At 33.6% G+C, this 17998-nt stretch overlaps 1 protein-coding gene and 1 long non-coding RNA gene across 9 annotated transcripts in view; one reads left to right on the forward strand and one right to left on the reverse strand.

The window, feature by feature from the left end:
- LOC126851595 (uncharacterized) overlaps positions 1–17998 on the forward strand; it is a 282884-nt gene that overhangs the window by 205512 nt on the left and 59374 nt on the right. The gene's annotated exons all lie outside the window — the stretch shown is intronic.
- The window catches only part of LOC126851567 (lachesin-like), a 132661-nt gene that overhangs the window by 37946 nt on the left and 76717 nt on the right, over positions 1–17998 (reverse strand). For all 8 annotated transcript variants that reach the window (XR_007687704.1, XR_007687701.1, XR_007687702.1 and 5 more), the window contains 2 exons: positions 10318–10409; positions 1733–1839 (listed from right to left, as the gene is read on the reverse strand). Coding sequence is in view for 4 of the 8 variants with exons in the window: in XM_050595664.1 (XP_050451621.1) it covers positions 1733–1839; positions 10318–10387 (177 nt within the window). In the remaining 4 variants the exon portion in view is untranslated. The remainder of the gene's footprint in view (positions 1–1732; positions 1840–10317; positions 10410–17998) is intronic.

The raw sequence follows: 17998 nt of genomic DNA on the forward strand, positions 1-17998 counted from the left end.
TTTAAAAAAACATCGGTAAAGAGAATCGCTTTTAAATCAGTCACTCTTTCGATTTGACTTTTAAATTTCCTCCAGGAAGTAGACTATATAAATGGAGAAGACTATCTTTTGACTGTCTGATAACGACGGATCTCTAGCACATCGCAGTTGTGTACTTCTCATAAATTTAATTATTATAATTCTCCGCTTGGAATTGCTTTAATTTGACCGACGCGAGGCGTTGACATTTATTTGCATATAATCGATGTGCTCGTTGTGTACCGCGTGATTAAATTAACGGTATAATAATAATTATACAATCTGTGACATGCAATGAAGATGGAAACAGAGTGAGGGAGAGAGAGAGAGAGAGAGAGAGAAAGAAGTAGAACATTAATTAAAAAAACAGAATAGCTTCTACATTATTCAGATATTTATATTTTCCTTTTACTTCACTGAGTTGCTAGAGATTCGATTCGATGTGAAATGTAATGGAGTCTTCTAATCTATAATTTCCTATAGTTACAGTTTCGTAAAACGTCAGATATGGATAGCGAGCCTCAATTGATCTCAATATGTCTGATAGGCTACGAGTAAATATTATGACAGTTCGAAGCAACTGATTATATCACCGATACATAACAACAGTATAATCGGCTACTGGGATTATACTATTCGAGATCAAAAAAATGATAACGTGATCGGATATAATTAATTATGAACAGATCTGATAACATATGTAATTATATATGAACATATAATATTACACATACATGTATTATCATATAAAACCATATATTTATATTGTCATATCAAATCTTTTCATAACTAATTATATTTACATCTCACCGTATTATACTATTTTTCTCGGATAGTTTCCGCCGTAGCTTAATAAAATTTGTACAAACAAATGCGCGAAGAAAAATAATAATGCGTGAAAAAAATAATTTCACGATGTGGCTAAAAAGTGTTATTAAGTTCCGCTGTCGTGTAAATATACGAATTTTTCGACTGGTAATGATGAATGATATAAATCAAGTTATTCTGCCGTAAAATGCGCGCGGGCGAGATCGATAGTATGATGTGTAATACGAGATTAGTTCTATATAGAAAGATTTCGTTAATACGTACTAATACTCGACGCTTTTACCAGAACGTCGGGTCGTTCGTAGCTTCTTACATGGCGCGTGTATCGATAAAAGTTCTCGGTCCGAAAGTAGAAGTCGGGCAAAGTGAGCGGAAAAATACCTCTCGAGTTTTTAAGTGAGAATTTTACAGATTTCAAGACTTTTGCGCCCGTGAAAATCGTAGATAGATTATTCAACGCGTTAAATGTATTTTCCGAGTACGTATCTCTTATCGAGTGTACTTTTCTCATTACAAATCTTACCTGCTCTTTTTCATTTGACTGCAAAAGACAAACTAATTTTCGGATTATAGAAATTTATATATCAATTATTTTTTGTATAATGATGGGTATCAATAAATAATATGTAATTTGTAATATATATAATAATCTTTTTTAATGATTTGTGTAGTTATTTTTTTTGTGTTATTTTTTTATTCTGTATTACTTTTGTAAAATTTTTCTGATAGTTGCCGCGGACGATATCATTGTACATTGCAAAAGTTTATCCTAGTGAGATAGATATGATTTTTTAAAGACGCGTCCTTTTCAGAAGTTAAGTGAAACTCCAAGAAGTTAAGCGAGCGTTACAACATCACAGGCACGCCGTCGCTTTTCGTAACTTACCCTGTAACCTCCTAGATGTTTTACCAGACACGTGAAAATAGCGTCTCTCCCGAGTGGCACGGTTAGATTGGTGATAGGACCGAAGAATTCGGGTTGAAAAGCGCCTCCTGAAACGATAAAATACGTACGACGTTCGTGAAAAATACATACGCCATTTGCATACCGCACCACGGGCAATTTTTCGACAGTGACGTCAATTCGCCGTCGTGCAGAATGCGCTTTATGGAAAGCGAATAAACGTCAGAAAGCGGAACGTACGCGACTTGGCAAAATGTGGAGATGCGTCTCGCGACTGCAAATTAAATGCGTAGACGTGTGACGTCAAATTAGCAAGAATCGTTGCAATGTATATAGCACCTAAGCGAACATCTATATGCATAAGTAATATTAATGGATGCTGAATGCAAGACATTTTCTTGATGTCTCTATTTTTATGTATGTGTGTTTCGATGATTATATTTACAAATTTACATAAACTTTAAGAATAAATATCTCTGCTTCATTTTTTAAGGCAGATAATAATCCTTCAATAACCATTACCAAAAAAGTTGGATAGAATTTTTAATATTTTAATAATCATTAAAGTAACAATGCTTGTTTGCAATACATTTTGTCTTGTCTAAAAAAAAGAAAAAATTTTATACGGTTTTTCAAAGTAATCACGTTACACAACTCTAAATTAAATTAGTTTGTGAAAGCATAATTTATATTATGGAAAAATATATGCCATTCTCTATTATTTCTCTAACATAAATAATACGTGCAGCGTACGTAAATTACTAGAAATATCGCATACATGATTACAGCGATTAACGCACCACATATGTGTATAAAATATCTCTTTGCTTTTTATATTTTTTATATATTTCCGGCTTGTTTAGTAGGTGCATATAAGTAATATACGACTATATAACAATGGCAGGTAACATTCGATACGATAATGGACACGGCAGTCATGTTATAAGACAAAACGAGCGAAAAATATGTATGATACGTAAGATATAAATCGCTTCGTTAGAGAGATCGATAATGCGAAATGCATATGAACGCTCTCGGTTCTATCATACTTTTTGTTCGTCAACTTCTGCGTTTCATTTTCTCGAGGCGCGTTTTTCCGCCTAGAATAATTTATTATCGAACATATGAACGTGTCGCTTAAACCGCGAGCGTCAGATGATTTTTACGACCTGTCAACGAACCAAACACCGTTCGACGACTCGCGTCGGGCGAATTGAATTAATCTTGTGATCGGCGGAGCTTAATATCGTGCGCGTCGAGATGATTATCCGGTAGTTTACAGAATAATGACGTAGACGTTGATTGAATCGATCACTTTGAAGGAAAGTGAGTCAGCGCGGTGCGGAGACGCTCTCCAATGCATTTTCCTCTGCAAGTAGACCCCCGTAGAGCAAAATAAGAATTGTCTTTATAAAGCTATTGTTTTTACATCTCGCGATCTTCAGATAACAAGCTGTTTTGGTTTTTTGAATTTGTGTGTCTAGAAACATCATGGAAAATACGCATCACATTTGATGGTTTTCAATAAAGCCAACTAAATACATGCATGCGTGATATTTTCGTATGAATTTTTGCTAAAAATAGCGCGACGTACGGCGGGTAAACAGGACAATGATACTTCTGCAGAAATTTCTGTCCCAGCTGCTGCATAAGCTACTCGATTTAGAGGTTTTTATATTCTGCAATATGCGAGATTTGCCTGTATAGCTTGATATCATGAAAATGCAACAAAATTTACCTGCTAATTGAATAAAAGTAATATTCTGTGCACACGCGTACATAGCAGGCATTTATTTATTGTGTTCATTTAAAAAATTAATCAAATTTTTTATTGATTTTACTTAATTATTTCTAGTTTTAAAAAATATATATATATAAACATATACTTTTTATTTTTTATTATCAGAGAATAATTATCATTTATGACTTTATCGCCGCAAAGAAGAAACGTGGCAAATTAATATGCGATAAAAAAAAATCTGCGCTATTAAATTACGTTAATCAATTTAGTTCATATTGGTTGTTATAATAAATTTCTTCTATTTTAAACGAATATAAGATCGTATTGGTCGCTGAATTTAGATAAAAGTGATATTTTAAAGTTAAATTTCTCGAAAATTAAATTGTTTTTGAAATTGTTTTCAAAATTTATTTACATGAATTACATGGTGAATTATATAAAATTAATTAGAGTAATTCATAAAACAAATATATGAATTAAAACCGTTTCGTTTATATATATAATTCGAGTTATTAATTTTCTATTATCTCATTTCTCGCGCGCAACGATATGTTTGAATGAAATTTGTAATTGTGATAAAAGATCTTTAATTGTATTAATAATGAAAATCCATTAGGAGGCAAACTTGATCTATTTATTTTATAACATAAACTAAATAATCAAACTAAAGAATCAAAAGTTTTTTTAATATTATAGATATTATTATAAAAATTATTATAATTATTGAAAGCGACGATAATCGTGAATAGCCTAACATTCTGCTGCCAGCGGGTTGATAGTAGAGAGTATTATGTTAAAAGTTAAAATATAACTCCGGGATATATATAAACCGTGCCCCAACCATTTGTTACGTGAAAATAATGTCCGCAATTAAGGCACTATATATAGACGCGATAAATACAGTTTTAATTATTTTGTTAAAAGAAGTTTTCGTAAAAAACTATAGAATGTATAATATTACATTTATAGATTTCATTACAAATTTATAATTACTTTTGTCAAGTATATTATATCATAAAATTGTAAGGCATAATTGAAAGGCTAAGAAAATAATAAAGTTAATGTATCTCTACAAATTGGTGAATAGAAATTTTAGGAAAAAAAAAAATACAAAGAAAAAATTCAAAAAATACTTAAAAAATTAAGCTTTAGATATTATATTTTTATTTCACAAACGGCGACATTTTCTTGAGCTAATTCCAAGGTGTCGGCGCGGGAAAATTGACAATAATTCATCCGCATTCTATCAATATTAAAAAGTTTTACTGGAATAAATTACGCGCGCTGTACTCGTCAATGTTGTAACAGCAAATAGATACACGAGAGATTTTTAGTTCGGAAACTTTTGTTGAAAATTGCGAATAGTTTATTATTGAACTTCTGTCCGGGAAATAAGTTGTTATGGATATTAAATATCGTAAAATTCTTCGCCGCGCCGTAATATAATCGAATTAGTAGCTTCCGTTGCCCGACATACAATCCTTGCCTCATAACAACAGTTTACTCGTAAACTCTTTATCGTTACTTCGAGGTAATTTGAGCAATTTTCGCACCGAGTCTTTTCATTATCTGAGATCCGCTTTTTCGCCTTAACACCATTATGGTGACAGCTTTCACTTTGTAAAATCGCGTGCAAAGCTGTTACTCACATTTCCATTCACATTCTCGTAAATCAATTCTTTATTTTTCGATATTAATAGTGAGAGAGCTTTATTTTGTTAAAATTAAATTTGCGCAGGAAAAAAATAAAATGTATTTCAGTTGCATGGATATTTCAATATGCTAATGTTTTTGTTAAAAAACATTCCCCAGTTAAATAAAATAACAGCGAACCACGCATGTGCAATGTTTACTATAAATACTATAAAATGAGAAATACAGATTGACGGGATATTGGAAAATAAACAACTGATGGCATAGAAGGAAAGATAAACTATCGATTATCATGATGATTTGAGCAATTTATTTCATAAATGGCATTGCACACCGTCCAATTATTTACTCCCTATTGGTCAAGCGTTATTTGACAATAATTTTGCACATCATTTCGTGCATTCGCACATCGAATATTGCAAAAGCGTATTTAATAAAATTCAAGCAGCACTAGTAATCACTTGGAAGAGAATATTTATCATTACTGATTATTATATTGATTAATGCTTATCAAATGTAATATTTTGATCAAAACTGTTTTCAATTTCTTTTAATATATATATACAAAGCATTTTTTTATCATTTTTATATTTAATTTTATTAATAATCATAAAAAATTTATTATTTTTTTGTTATGAGATACCGATGTGATAAGACTTATGAAATATTAATCGGCAAAGAGAGATCGGCCTTTTAATCGGATAAAATACATGTATATAATTAGGTTATCAGTTTAATCAATAAAATTTATGACAGTTTTTAATTTCATACAACATTTACATAACTAATTGTTAAGCAAAATCTTTATTTTTCTCTTTCTTAAAAATGTATCACAATATATATATATATATATATATATATATATATATATATATAATAAATATATTTAAATATGATAGATCTATATTTTCCCCGGGATTATCCACGTGCCGGAAATTCATTGCAAATGAACTTCATACAATTTACTCGATCCACGTGTATCGCTTGTGTAATCGAGCATCCGGAGCGTCGACTAAACTATCGCTGCAATGTATCAACTGAGGTAATATTAACTACATGTTTAACTCATCGCGCTAGAATGCACTTCGTGCACGCTCAGCCAGTGTATTAATAATGACGACCGCATTTCATATACGTCATATCGATGGCAGTTAAAGTCACAATACTAAAAATAATTTAAATATCTATCATCTTTTTTTGCCTTTTGAAGGCATGAAAAGCGAACCATGCAGTATACATTATTTAACTGTTTAAAAAAATTATTGTACGAAAGTCAAACCGCTTAAAATATATATAACCATAAAAATAAACATTGTAGAGATAATCTCAAGCAACACGATGAAAATACGTGAGCCTTTGGGCACTGGTGCATGTGTTCGAAAGTACTTATAGTACACTTTTCGTAGTAGAGTTTTCACTTTCTGTAACAGGATTTCCGTACTGAGTACTACTTTTGACTTTCACTTGGAGTCTCTAACCAAAGGCAGGCAGCCAACTACTCTTTTTCCTCTTGCTGCTGTGCTTAAAGACTTGTATGGTTATCATTGCTTGGAATTATTCTGAGATAACAAACCGAAAAATATTTTCCGCGTATTTTTTTTATTTTTATTAAAAAAAAAAAATAATGTAGTAGAATTTCTTAAGGAATTATTTCAACATATTAAGACATATTTTATTATATCTTTTACAAACCGAATGGGGGACGTAACTTTACTTTGCATATAGGAGAGAAGTCGTATCCCTTCTGGTGCCGTTTCCACGCCTGCAAACGCACTTTCTTCCTTTGCTAGTGGTCAAAGTAAACGGCCAAACAAGCAAACAGACACTCTACAAATCTCGTCACCCAACAGCCACCGTCCACACGTAACTCTGCCCGGCTAAAGAAATATTCCCGAAGTCGCGACTCTTAACGGAAAGTCGTTCCCGAGTTTCAGCGTTTCATTTTCTCGTTTTGTATCCCTTAACTTTCTCTCTCTGTCTCTCTCTCTCTCTCTCTCTCTTTCCCTTTTTTGAACTCCGTTTTATTCGATTTTTTTCTTTTTTTCTATTCTACTATTCATGTTACTGCGCGCAATTTAACATGTACTCGCCTTTAATTATTCTTCTCTCCTTCGATTTTACTATCAGGTATTTTAGAAAATCGATTGTTCTTTTCAGAAAAAATCTAATTAATAGCTTAATAAAAAATTATAGCTAACATTTTGCTTATTTTGTTCAATTGCATTCTTCTGAGTTGTTCTAATCTCGTAATTGTGTTATATAAACTGCACTTTATTTTTAAGATCATTACATTCTTTTTCTATTTGCTTATTGGATCTGCTTTTTTTCTGTCGTGCTTTTTTTTGGTTTCAAATTTCATTTTCTCTCAATCTTAGTTTTACAATTGCTTGGCAAAAATGATTTTGCCTATCTTAACGAGATGTTTAAATTTTGTCACAATTCGATGACAATGCCGATAATGTAAACACATAAGCGGAAGAGCATGATTTTCTGCCGACAAATTCATCGAGTTGCATAAATACGAGAATCGAGGAATGAGAGAATTGCATTGACGCGTGTTTGCAAAGTTCTGCCGTTTGTTGCTCTCCGAAATTGTTGCATTGGGAATAATTTATAAACGAATATTGATTTGTGAAATATTCCATTAAAAAATATCGCAAATTTTACATTTTTAGATTTTGTATGAAAAATTAATTTTATTATATCTTCATTTAAATTTAAGATTGTAGAACGATATGATAAGTGCATTAAAATAATGATTTTAATGAGATTCTTTTGAGCAAATTTTTATTGCAAAGAAAGCGAAGAGAGACGTCGAAAATTTGATTGGAGACATGCTGCATTTAATGAAAATAGCATATCTTAGATTAAATGAGACATTTCTAAATAGAGCCAAGAATTTGCATCGCGGTATCGCTTCATCAATGATGTCGTTTGCCTCGAGAAAAATCACACAAAAGAAGGTCTCGTTTAATTTAACTCAATTTATTCTTTCGTTTGCTTGCCTCTGAATGGCCACCCTTTTTCCATTCGCCGTTCATTAAGCGACTGATAAACGGAAATTCTCGATTAGCCAGATACTATCTTTCTATGCTTCTACACATCTTGCTCTTTATTTATCCCTTTCAGCATTACCATCATTCAATGCACATTTGCCGATGGACCCTTTGTCTAGTTCATAATTATTATTGCTTCTAAATTATTTATATTTATAGTTGTTCTACAATTACTTTTTTATACGTATCAGAATATCAGCGACGTTTATAAAATTTTTGTATCAAATTATCAATGTTAAAACAAGATATAATTATCTATTTTGCTTTTAATAAATGTATTTATAAGATATACTATATGTATTATTTATTATGTTTCTATACGAAAATAAAATAATTTTTTAAATAATAGATTTTTGCTTTCGCAGTGCAAATTGGCGATAAAACGGAAGAATGCCGGAGTTGTTAAGGGAATGCGTATCGGATACAGGTATCATAGTGCTTGTTTGTTTGCGAGAAATGAATTCGCAGAATGTCCAGAATATCCAGGCGCGCTAGAGTTTTCTTCTAGAAAATCTTATTTACTCGTTGAGAGAATGCGAGCAGAGAGATCGGCTGAAATTGAGTGACGTCGGTAATCAAATGTCATTCATCTGTTATGAAGACGTTTCGCTCGGGTGGAAATTATCATGCGAATGCGCGACTGAAGAAAGCGATGAAACCTTGATAGTTTGCAAAATTTTCTTGTCTACGTCAGACTATATAATATCTTTCTTTGTAGTCTACCCACTTTCCTTCTCTCCTCTTTCTATCGTCATTCGCTTGTCCTAAGCGATATCTGTAATCTTTATTAAAATTATAATCTTTTATTTTTTTTTTCTCTCACGGAAATCTGCTTATATGGCTGAACATTCCATTTAGCTCTATATTACCCATTCATTCATCATTTAGTTTCTTTAAGATAAAAAATAAATTATGTTTGACTTTATTTTCTTTGTGTTTTTGTTTTTCTTTTATTATTATTATAATGCGTTAAAATATTTTTTTCTCTAGTTATTACTAATTCGAAAATTATTAACGTTTGTGTGACAGTATACATATGTGTATAAATATGTTTGCGCAATAATTAATTAATACATATAATAATATGAAGGAATTAATACAATAGATGATTAATATGATATCTGAAATAATCCCCCGATATTTATCGGTTTATTAATTAGCTGCTATTATCGATATTCAAACTTAAATAAAATCCTGCTCTGATGCATTTTCATTTATAATTGCTTTATTTTTGTTCCTGAAATAAATTTCACTTGAAATGATCTAAAAATCTATTTGCACTCTTAAAGCTTAATCCGCGGAAATTTTTAATTTTCAGTATTAAATATTGTCGCGTAGAGTTTTTTTTATAAAATATATGCTAGAGAAGAAAATCATTCCTATCTCATATATATATATATATATATATATATATATATATATATATATATATTATTTATTTATTTATTTGGATATATTATATTACGCGTATTTTTTTATATAAAAATAAAGTAAAAATATAATTTATTTTTATTTTTACGCGAATAAATGAATACAATGGAATGAGCAATAATGTGCGTGTTTTAACGAAACTCTACGAATGTTCATTTTACCCGGAACATCCGTTGGTATTCAGGAAAAGTAATATCTCATCGTAGTGGAAGAGGTCGCAAGGCCAATATCGCCGTATGTCGCGCCATGCAAGTGTGCGTTTCAAAAGCGGATTAGTCCCGGTATTGTATTTACAGGTGGTCGTGTACACAGTGAGCGGCTTAGTTGCAAAATTGCCCGTACACAGTGCGATATATATCTCACGGCTCTCATATTCATCGGGTTCGGTGGCCCTCGAAATCTGCGAACGCGTTCGCGTGATGCGATAGGCATCTACTCTCGTCGGGATTCTAATATCACGGGATCAGCTTGGAAAAGTGGGAAAAGGGTGGGAGTAGGGAGAGGGGAGAGACGAAATCCGTTAAGGGATTTCGTTAGATTAATCTTGTTTTCCCGAAATCGCTTTTCGATCTGTTCTGGTGAATTTTGGGGGATATACTTAATTAGTGGAAATTTTTTTTTCTTTTTTTTTTTGCTTGCCCTTGTATTCGTTCAGGTTGCAATGAAATGACAAAGATGGTACTTACCAAAGATATCGTTCGGATAAATCAGGAGCGCCAATAACACCATCAGAAGTGCCTTTTGCCGATCCACCATTTTGCCACAATCATGGACCCAGCTGGAACATGAAATAATTATTGCATAATGTATTTCGAAGCAAGTAATCTTTAATTTATATTTTTTAAATTTTATTTTCACACATAACCATCGCGATTCATATATTTTAATTTGTCATATGTATATTATATTTCTAAATTATAATCTTCTTGCACGTGTATCGTGCATTCATTCACAAAAATTGATTTATGCAAAAATTATTATTTTTAATAGAAGAAGTAACCTAATTCTGTCACGTGAATAATTAATAAAATATTAAATACATAAAGCGTGAGCAAAAATATTATTTAATGAGAATCGCGAGTAATTGAACGCGTCATATCAGTTAATTACAGGTATAATTTTCACATATCCTTTTGATGATTCATATAAATTATTAATGAATGCGTGTGTGTAATTAAACGAATCTATTGTATCCGCGTATTCAATGCTGAAAATCAAATAAACGCAATTACAAAGAAAGATCAAAAGTTATTGAATAACGAACATGGTTACATTTACGAAATAATGGACTATCATTTCTTTCTCTTTCTCTCTATCATTGATCAATTTTACTTAAATTACGTATTACGAATGACAAATAACAGCTTGATTATCAATAATAAACAATCGACAGATTCTGAGCATGGAATCGTGCGTGTTAGTAATTTTTTACGTTGTTGATTCCTAACATTTGCGCGCGCGGTTGTGAGGTAAAAATAAAAATAATAAAATAGACACGAAACGTAGGAGAATATATTATACTGGAAACATTAAAGTCGTGTCAGCTTCTGTGACGATATTCCACGGGGATATTCCTTATCCTTTCATCTAGACTTTGCGTACAGATCAAAACGCACGTCCGCCGTACTTCCGGTTATATTGAAGTAATGGGGACTTATTCGTTTCCGCGATATTACATCAAGCATCAAGTAAGAAATAAAGAAAGAAAAACTGAGAACCGCACAGAAGAACGTGTAGGAACTACACGCTACAAACATGCGCAAGAAGCAAAATAATCTTTGGTATCCAACTTTTTTTATTTAACGAAAGAGAGAGAGAGAGAGAGAGAGAGAGAGAGATTAAATTTATATTTAAAAATTATATCTTTAAATCCTTCTCTCAATCTCTAAAGATTCTTATTAGAAAAGTATTCTAAACGTTTTGAGAAGCTTTTGTAATATATAAATATTTATTATCTAACTTGATATCAAGTAATAAAATTTATCATGAAACAGCTTCGCGTGCAATGAGATTATGCAATAAGGGGCGCGACTTGAATTAAATCGCATTGAAGTAAAAATTGCAAATTTAAATATGTGCACAGGAAAATTTAACGTGGCAATAACATCACCTTTGACGATCAAGCCTGGCGCGAGCGTTAAATGCCAATCAGGCAAGTTTCTCTTATGCAGCAGCACACTGATAACTCCATTACGAAGCGCAATGCAGCTAGCAGACTTGTTAGACACTTCGAATCATAATATTAAACTGATGTGACATTCATATCGATCTTCTTGCCGTTACATTTACAATAACAACGATGACGCTCATCCATTTACTTTCATTTTCAGGACCGAACAAATTATGTAACAATTATGTTGTGTATTATTTAAATAATTTTCATATAATTATTGCACAATTACGGCGCGATTTTTATATGTGTCGTACACTTATTATTTTATATTATGTTCTTAATTTAACGATATAAAATAATAAAAATTAATAATGTTAAGCTTAATAAAAATAATAAGAAAAGAAAACTTAATAGAAATAATAAAAAAATTTATAACGTTAAACTTTACTCCCTTCTATTCTATTTTTTAAATACAAGCATATAAGGCGCTATATATAGGCGCTTGATCGCTAGCAAAGATCCTAATGCAAAATCGAGTGTCCACGCTGTTGCGCTCGAAAGCGGGAATCGTCGGGCGAAAGTTTGCCCGTGACAACTCTACGACGGAAAATGGCGGAAGTTAGGTACATTTATCGCCCCCCTCCCCACTGCATCATCTCGCACACGCAGCAAAGTATATCCATCATGTGGGCGCGTGCCCGCGCGACAGGAAGCGGAATCAAGTTTGCGACCAGAGCAAGCTTTTCCGCTTGACTGCAATGAGCAATAGCGGTGCAGCGGCCAAATAAGTTTCGAATGTGATGAGCGAAAAGGCGAGGCGATAAAACTTGACACTCGGCGCAGTGCAAAGTTGGCGAAATGTCCAAACTCCTTTCTGTCTTTCTCTCTCCCTCTCGCGGAATTTGCAACTCTCACACGGGCGTGTTATGAAATACACGTGAAAGTATTCAATGTTTCGGTAGCGCAAACAATTGTGGCAAAAGTGCATAATTCTTAAGGAATCGTTTAGAAAAATTTGGCAAATGCAAAATTTATGAAATATAAAATATATTAGTGAAAAAGGAAGGAATTTTGCAACTCGTGATGTACAAGCAGAATTAAATGGGAACGTTCTTTTGCAGAATAATAATTTACATTGAAATATTGTTATTGGTGCTGTCCTTACGTTCCGTTGCGGACGATAGAAATAACCGCGGCTTACCCTATTTTATACCATGCAGTTACAGCAGGCAGTTACAGGTCGCGAGAAGCCAACGCTACGCCATGCTCATATACCACGGGCGACGTGACTTTATTCAAAGCGGATTCCGTCGTTTACTCGATACACAGGACGGAGTAATATCGAGTTTGGATTTCGACTAACAAGAGACCGGCAACGAAAAGGCGACTGGCAAACGACGAGCCCCGCGTAAACAATACTATCGAGTAATTAGACGTATACAAGACACTTCTTCTCCGACGGAATAGACAGTCGCGCCCCGTGCCCCAGACAAGGGGCATTGTTTTACACGGGGTTTAGGACGACAATTCAAAACCAAGAATGCGCGAAGACGCGTCCCTTTGTCTTACGTTACGTCTTTGTGCATTTTGCGCAAATTTTCAATTGAAACTCTTTCGTCCTCCTTCCTTTCCTCAGCTCACCTTTCTTCAACTTGGTCGGTATTGTGATAACAAAATACTTGTTTTATTTACATCGAATTTGAAATATGCAATATGTGAACAAAAGCTGCGATCGTCATTGCGCTGTATCACAAATAATATTTGTCATATTTTTGCATACTCGTTACATATCATCTATAAACAAGGAGAATATTTCGCGAGAAACAGCTGATAGTAGCGGATAATGTAACGAAGATACGAAGACCGATACATTCGGCCAATCGCAAATTATTCGGAAGTATTAGAGTAACCTCGCAGTGGTTACAATCCGTGATTAGTAGTCAGAAGCGCGGAGCTAAGCCGAATCGTGTACACCTGAGTTCAATAATTTACAGTTAAGCTATTGTAACATTTATCGGGCAAGTGACAATTTCGAGTAAACTCCGCGATTATTATCATATTTGTAACCGAAGAAACAAACAAAACATAAAAAATTATTTTTATCGTATTACAACCGTATATTCGTAGATACATAAAACAGATTTAACGCAATGGTTTAATACCATGGCAATTGGAATATTCTTAAAAGCATATGTTTATTTGAAATATTTGAATTATGTCTGCGATAAAATTATGTTCGCAAACAAACAGAAGTCACCGAAGAAAATGACGCACCGAAGATTAATATACAGTATGAATATTTCACGATATAACAATTTCAAATTTAATCTAAAATTCTCCGGCTCTCACGAAAGTTTCCTTCTAATGAGTTCATTTAAACGCATAAAATTCAGATCTTCCTAATTGCGAAACTTTTAGATGCACATAGCTGGGAATTAAATCATGCCGCAGTCGCATGATAAAATGCATCCATAATTCGAAAGCATCTCCGTTGCAATTCGTAGTAAAGAACATCTTGTTGCGATAAATATTCGGGCTCTACCTGATTATCTTTTCATCTAATTATCCGTAAGCGTCTGGTGCGCGAGGCTTGTTGACGCCCCTACGCAACACCGCAAAATGGTCTTTCGCACGGGAATCTTGTTACGCAGAAATTGAATTATTCCCGACAAGTGCCGGCTGTATGCATCATAATGTATACATAAAAAAAAAATCGCTGGCGCGTATCGCGCGCCGCCGCTTTTAATGCAATCTACGTATGTAAAGTGACGTCATATAGAATATAACCACATACGGATATGAGCAAATGGTTTTTACAACGCGTGCATTATGGCGATTGTAATTCTTGCCTGTTGCTGGAGCAGCGTGCACTTGTACAAGAAACTAATCTGCATTCAAATTTCATCCTCTCTCCTCTCTCTTGTCGAATGTAAAATGAAATTTCCAGTACGCTGATATTATCGAGCCACGTGTGTTCATTTGAAAAAATTTGCGTGGCCGATTCCGCACATTCATTAATGATCATCCATACGTTTAGAATTCATTAGCACTTTGTCTGGTTTCGCGCTAAATATTCATATACATGGCTATTCGTAAATGATTGCCTCTAAAGAACTGACTTAAATTTGATATGCAATCAAATTTAAACAATTCTAGTTTTTTATATCATTTTAAAATATCCTTTCTCTTAAGTAAAATAAGAGTGATTTTTATCTCTTTTACTTTCTCAACTTTTTACAGCTGCTGCAGTTATTAGTAACTATCGGAAAATATAAAATAATAAAAGTAAATAAAATGTATAAATATTTGTAAAATTATAGCATAAAAAAATACGATAATGAAAAGAGCTGGAATATGATGTTATTCATAGAATGAGCACAGGATTTCAAACTTTCCGTTGCAGCAAAGGATTAATCGGAATTTTGTAAGCCCTGACCGCGTTTTGTCATGTGACTAAGTAATCCGAGTGATGGATTAATTTGATCGCCATCTCGTCGGCGTATCGCGTGAAGCTCTGTGATCGCAATTTGTCCGTAAGCGCCTTTCATCGTCGTCGTAACGGCGGGAAGGGAAATCGTTTCTGTTGCCGTTTCTCTCGCTCGATAGAAAGTTTTCTTTTTCTAATGAAGAAAAGAGCCCGTCGAATAACTGCATTCGTTTTAGCAAAGTTCCCCCGAAAAGATCTTTCATTTTCTGTGCATCTCTCTCTCTCTCCCGATTCAATATATAATGCGAAAAATTGGAGCAACAATGTTTCCTAATTCGATTCTTTCGCGAGAGAATGGAGAACAGCTATACGAACCTTCCATTTCACTTAACAGACCGTGAATAAACAGCGATCAAACTCAGCCTCGTCAAAAGTAATTAATTAACCTGTTTGTATGCCAAGAATTAATCTGAGAGAACCTATGGTTGTTTGTTTGAAATCGCTATTAATTGCTACTCTTGCTTTACTTTTTTAATTAAAAATGTAAAAGTTGCCTTTAATGTTTCTATTCTGAGAAAGTATAAAAAATATGTATATTTATAAGAATATACATATTATTTTTTAAATATTACATAAAAATTTTAATATCATATATATATATATATATATATATATATATATATATATATATTTATATGTATAACAAAATTTATTTGAAAGTGATTAAAAAAAATGTTATTTATTTGTTTCATAATCCATTTACTTTTTTCAGGCCAAAAAAATATATTTCTTGTGTTTTTCTCGTATAATATTCTACATATCTTATATCGTTTTATATAAATTCTCAATATTTTGGAGAAGTTTTATGCCGACAGGTATAATATTATATTTCTGTACAGTAGGCAGGTATTATCCCCCTCCATCTTTCGGTAGAGAATTAAACGTTATCTTATGCATCCCCCTGTGTTCGGGTCATCGCCACGTGTCTTGCTTCTACCCGAGGCGAGACGCGGGGAAAGATGAATGAAGATTCGGGTAACGAATATGACGATGGTAGGAGCCCTCCTCCTTTCGCTCCTATTATCAGTTACTGCTTTCGAGAGAGGGCGAGCGGCTCGTTTCGACCTCCGCTCCGCTGCCGTGGCGAAAAGCCATGATAAAAAGAGCAACGAATATCGTCCGTGATATTACAACGAAAGGACTAGTATCATAGCAGTAGACGCTCTTGGCGTTGATAAAGGATGGGCGGGATATAATCCCCTCGTGTCTTCAAGTTCGCCCAGTTGCGACGATGGGTCTCAATGTTTTCCGCCACCCTCTGTCTCTTCTCTGTCGCTCGCGTTTCTCGCTTCCTCTGGAAAACAGCACTTTTCAGCACTCGATGGTACGCACAATATGCGGAGATTCCGATCCCGATGACTCAATTTTTATCTTTTCCCCAGTTTTTATCTTTTCTATGACGGTAGTAACGACCGGCAGCGCCGCTGCGATAACACGTTGCGGATAATCGCCCCCGCTTGTAACTGAAGATTAGCCTTCCTCGAGTCAAGTCCGGGTAGATATAACTGCGCATATGTATGCAAGTCCAAGATGTATGTAGATGGAGCGTTCTCGAATAGCAAATGCTCTTTGAATAGCAAAGAATCACGCTCTCTTTGCTATTCGATGTTTCTTCTAAAGATTGAGACTTTTGATTAATACTAAGTAAGCGTAATTAAAAAAAAGATTGACGTACAAGAAAATACATTGCTGAAAATATGAGATCGTATCTCTTTTCGAGATAAATAAAATAGATGGAGGAGATATGAAGAAAAACCGGAGTCCGGTTGCCGATAAATATTCTCTCGGCTTGCATGAAACGTATACTTGTATACAGCATCGCACTAGAATTTTAGCGTGGTAAAGCGCGGTCATCCCGCTTAATGGCATCGTCGTCGTCGGGGTTAGTACATCGCGAAAGTGCAAAGAGTTATAAAGCTTCGTCGGCCGGGCAAAAGAAACGTATGTCGGGAAAATATGACTCGCGAAACTCCGTCTAAATCCATATTGATATCGCTTATCCTGATATTGGCAATCTTCGATATCTTGATGGTAACAGATATTACTTTGTACGATGTCTGTACGTGGCCCTTTATGTTTGCCGGAACTTCCATTCTTGAATTCGCATTTATTGAAACTACGAGCGATACAGAAATATGGAAAATTTATGTTTAGAGAGAGTCTTGTATTTTACGATGAATCGTGCGTCGGGAATTTATAATTAAGTGATTAAATAGCATGCAAAATTACTCTTCTCGATGCAAAGCAGCTTGATATTATAGTTTTAAATATGTTTATCCACGCAGTTCGCATACGTACGTTTTGCCAGGATTCATTACTTTGCATTTACATCCCTGAATAACAATCGCGTACTTGCACTGCCTGTAAGAAAAAGACTTTATCGATTGTTCTATGCAAATGTGAATGTGCTCGACAACGTCCTGCCATAATGTTCCTCTTTCATTAACATGTCGGATTCATGTAGGACCGCATTCATGACGATTATCTTAACGTTTCTAAATTACCTCTCTGATCAGTTTAAAAATTATTATGATGATTACAAAGTTTATAGATAATTATTTAAAAAAAAAATGTCCACTTTCAACTATATATAATTCTATTGTTTCTTCAACGTTTTAGTTACAGAAAAATAAACTCTAAAATAGTTCAAGTAATTATATTAAAAGTGACGTTAAAGTTGAGATATATTTAGATGCACTCTATTTAAATACTTTTGCATAATAATAAATAAATAAAAATATATAGCATAAATAGAGTGCATCAAAAT

This window comes from Cataglyphis hispanica, chromosome 8 (genome assembly GCF_021464435.1).
Source record: "Cataglyphis hispanica isolate Lineage 1 chromosome 8, ULB_Chis1_1.0, whole genome shotgun sequence".
NCBI lineage: Eukaryota > Metazoa > Arthropoda > Insecta > Hymenoptera > Formicidae > Cataglyphis > Cataglyphis hispanica.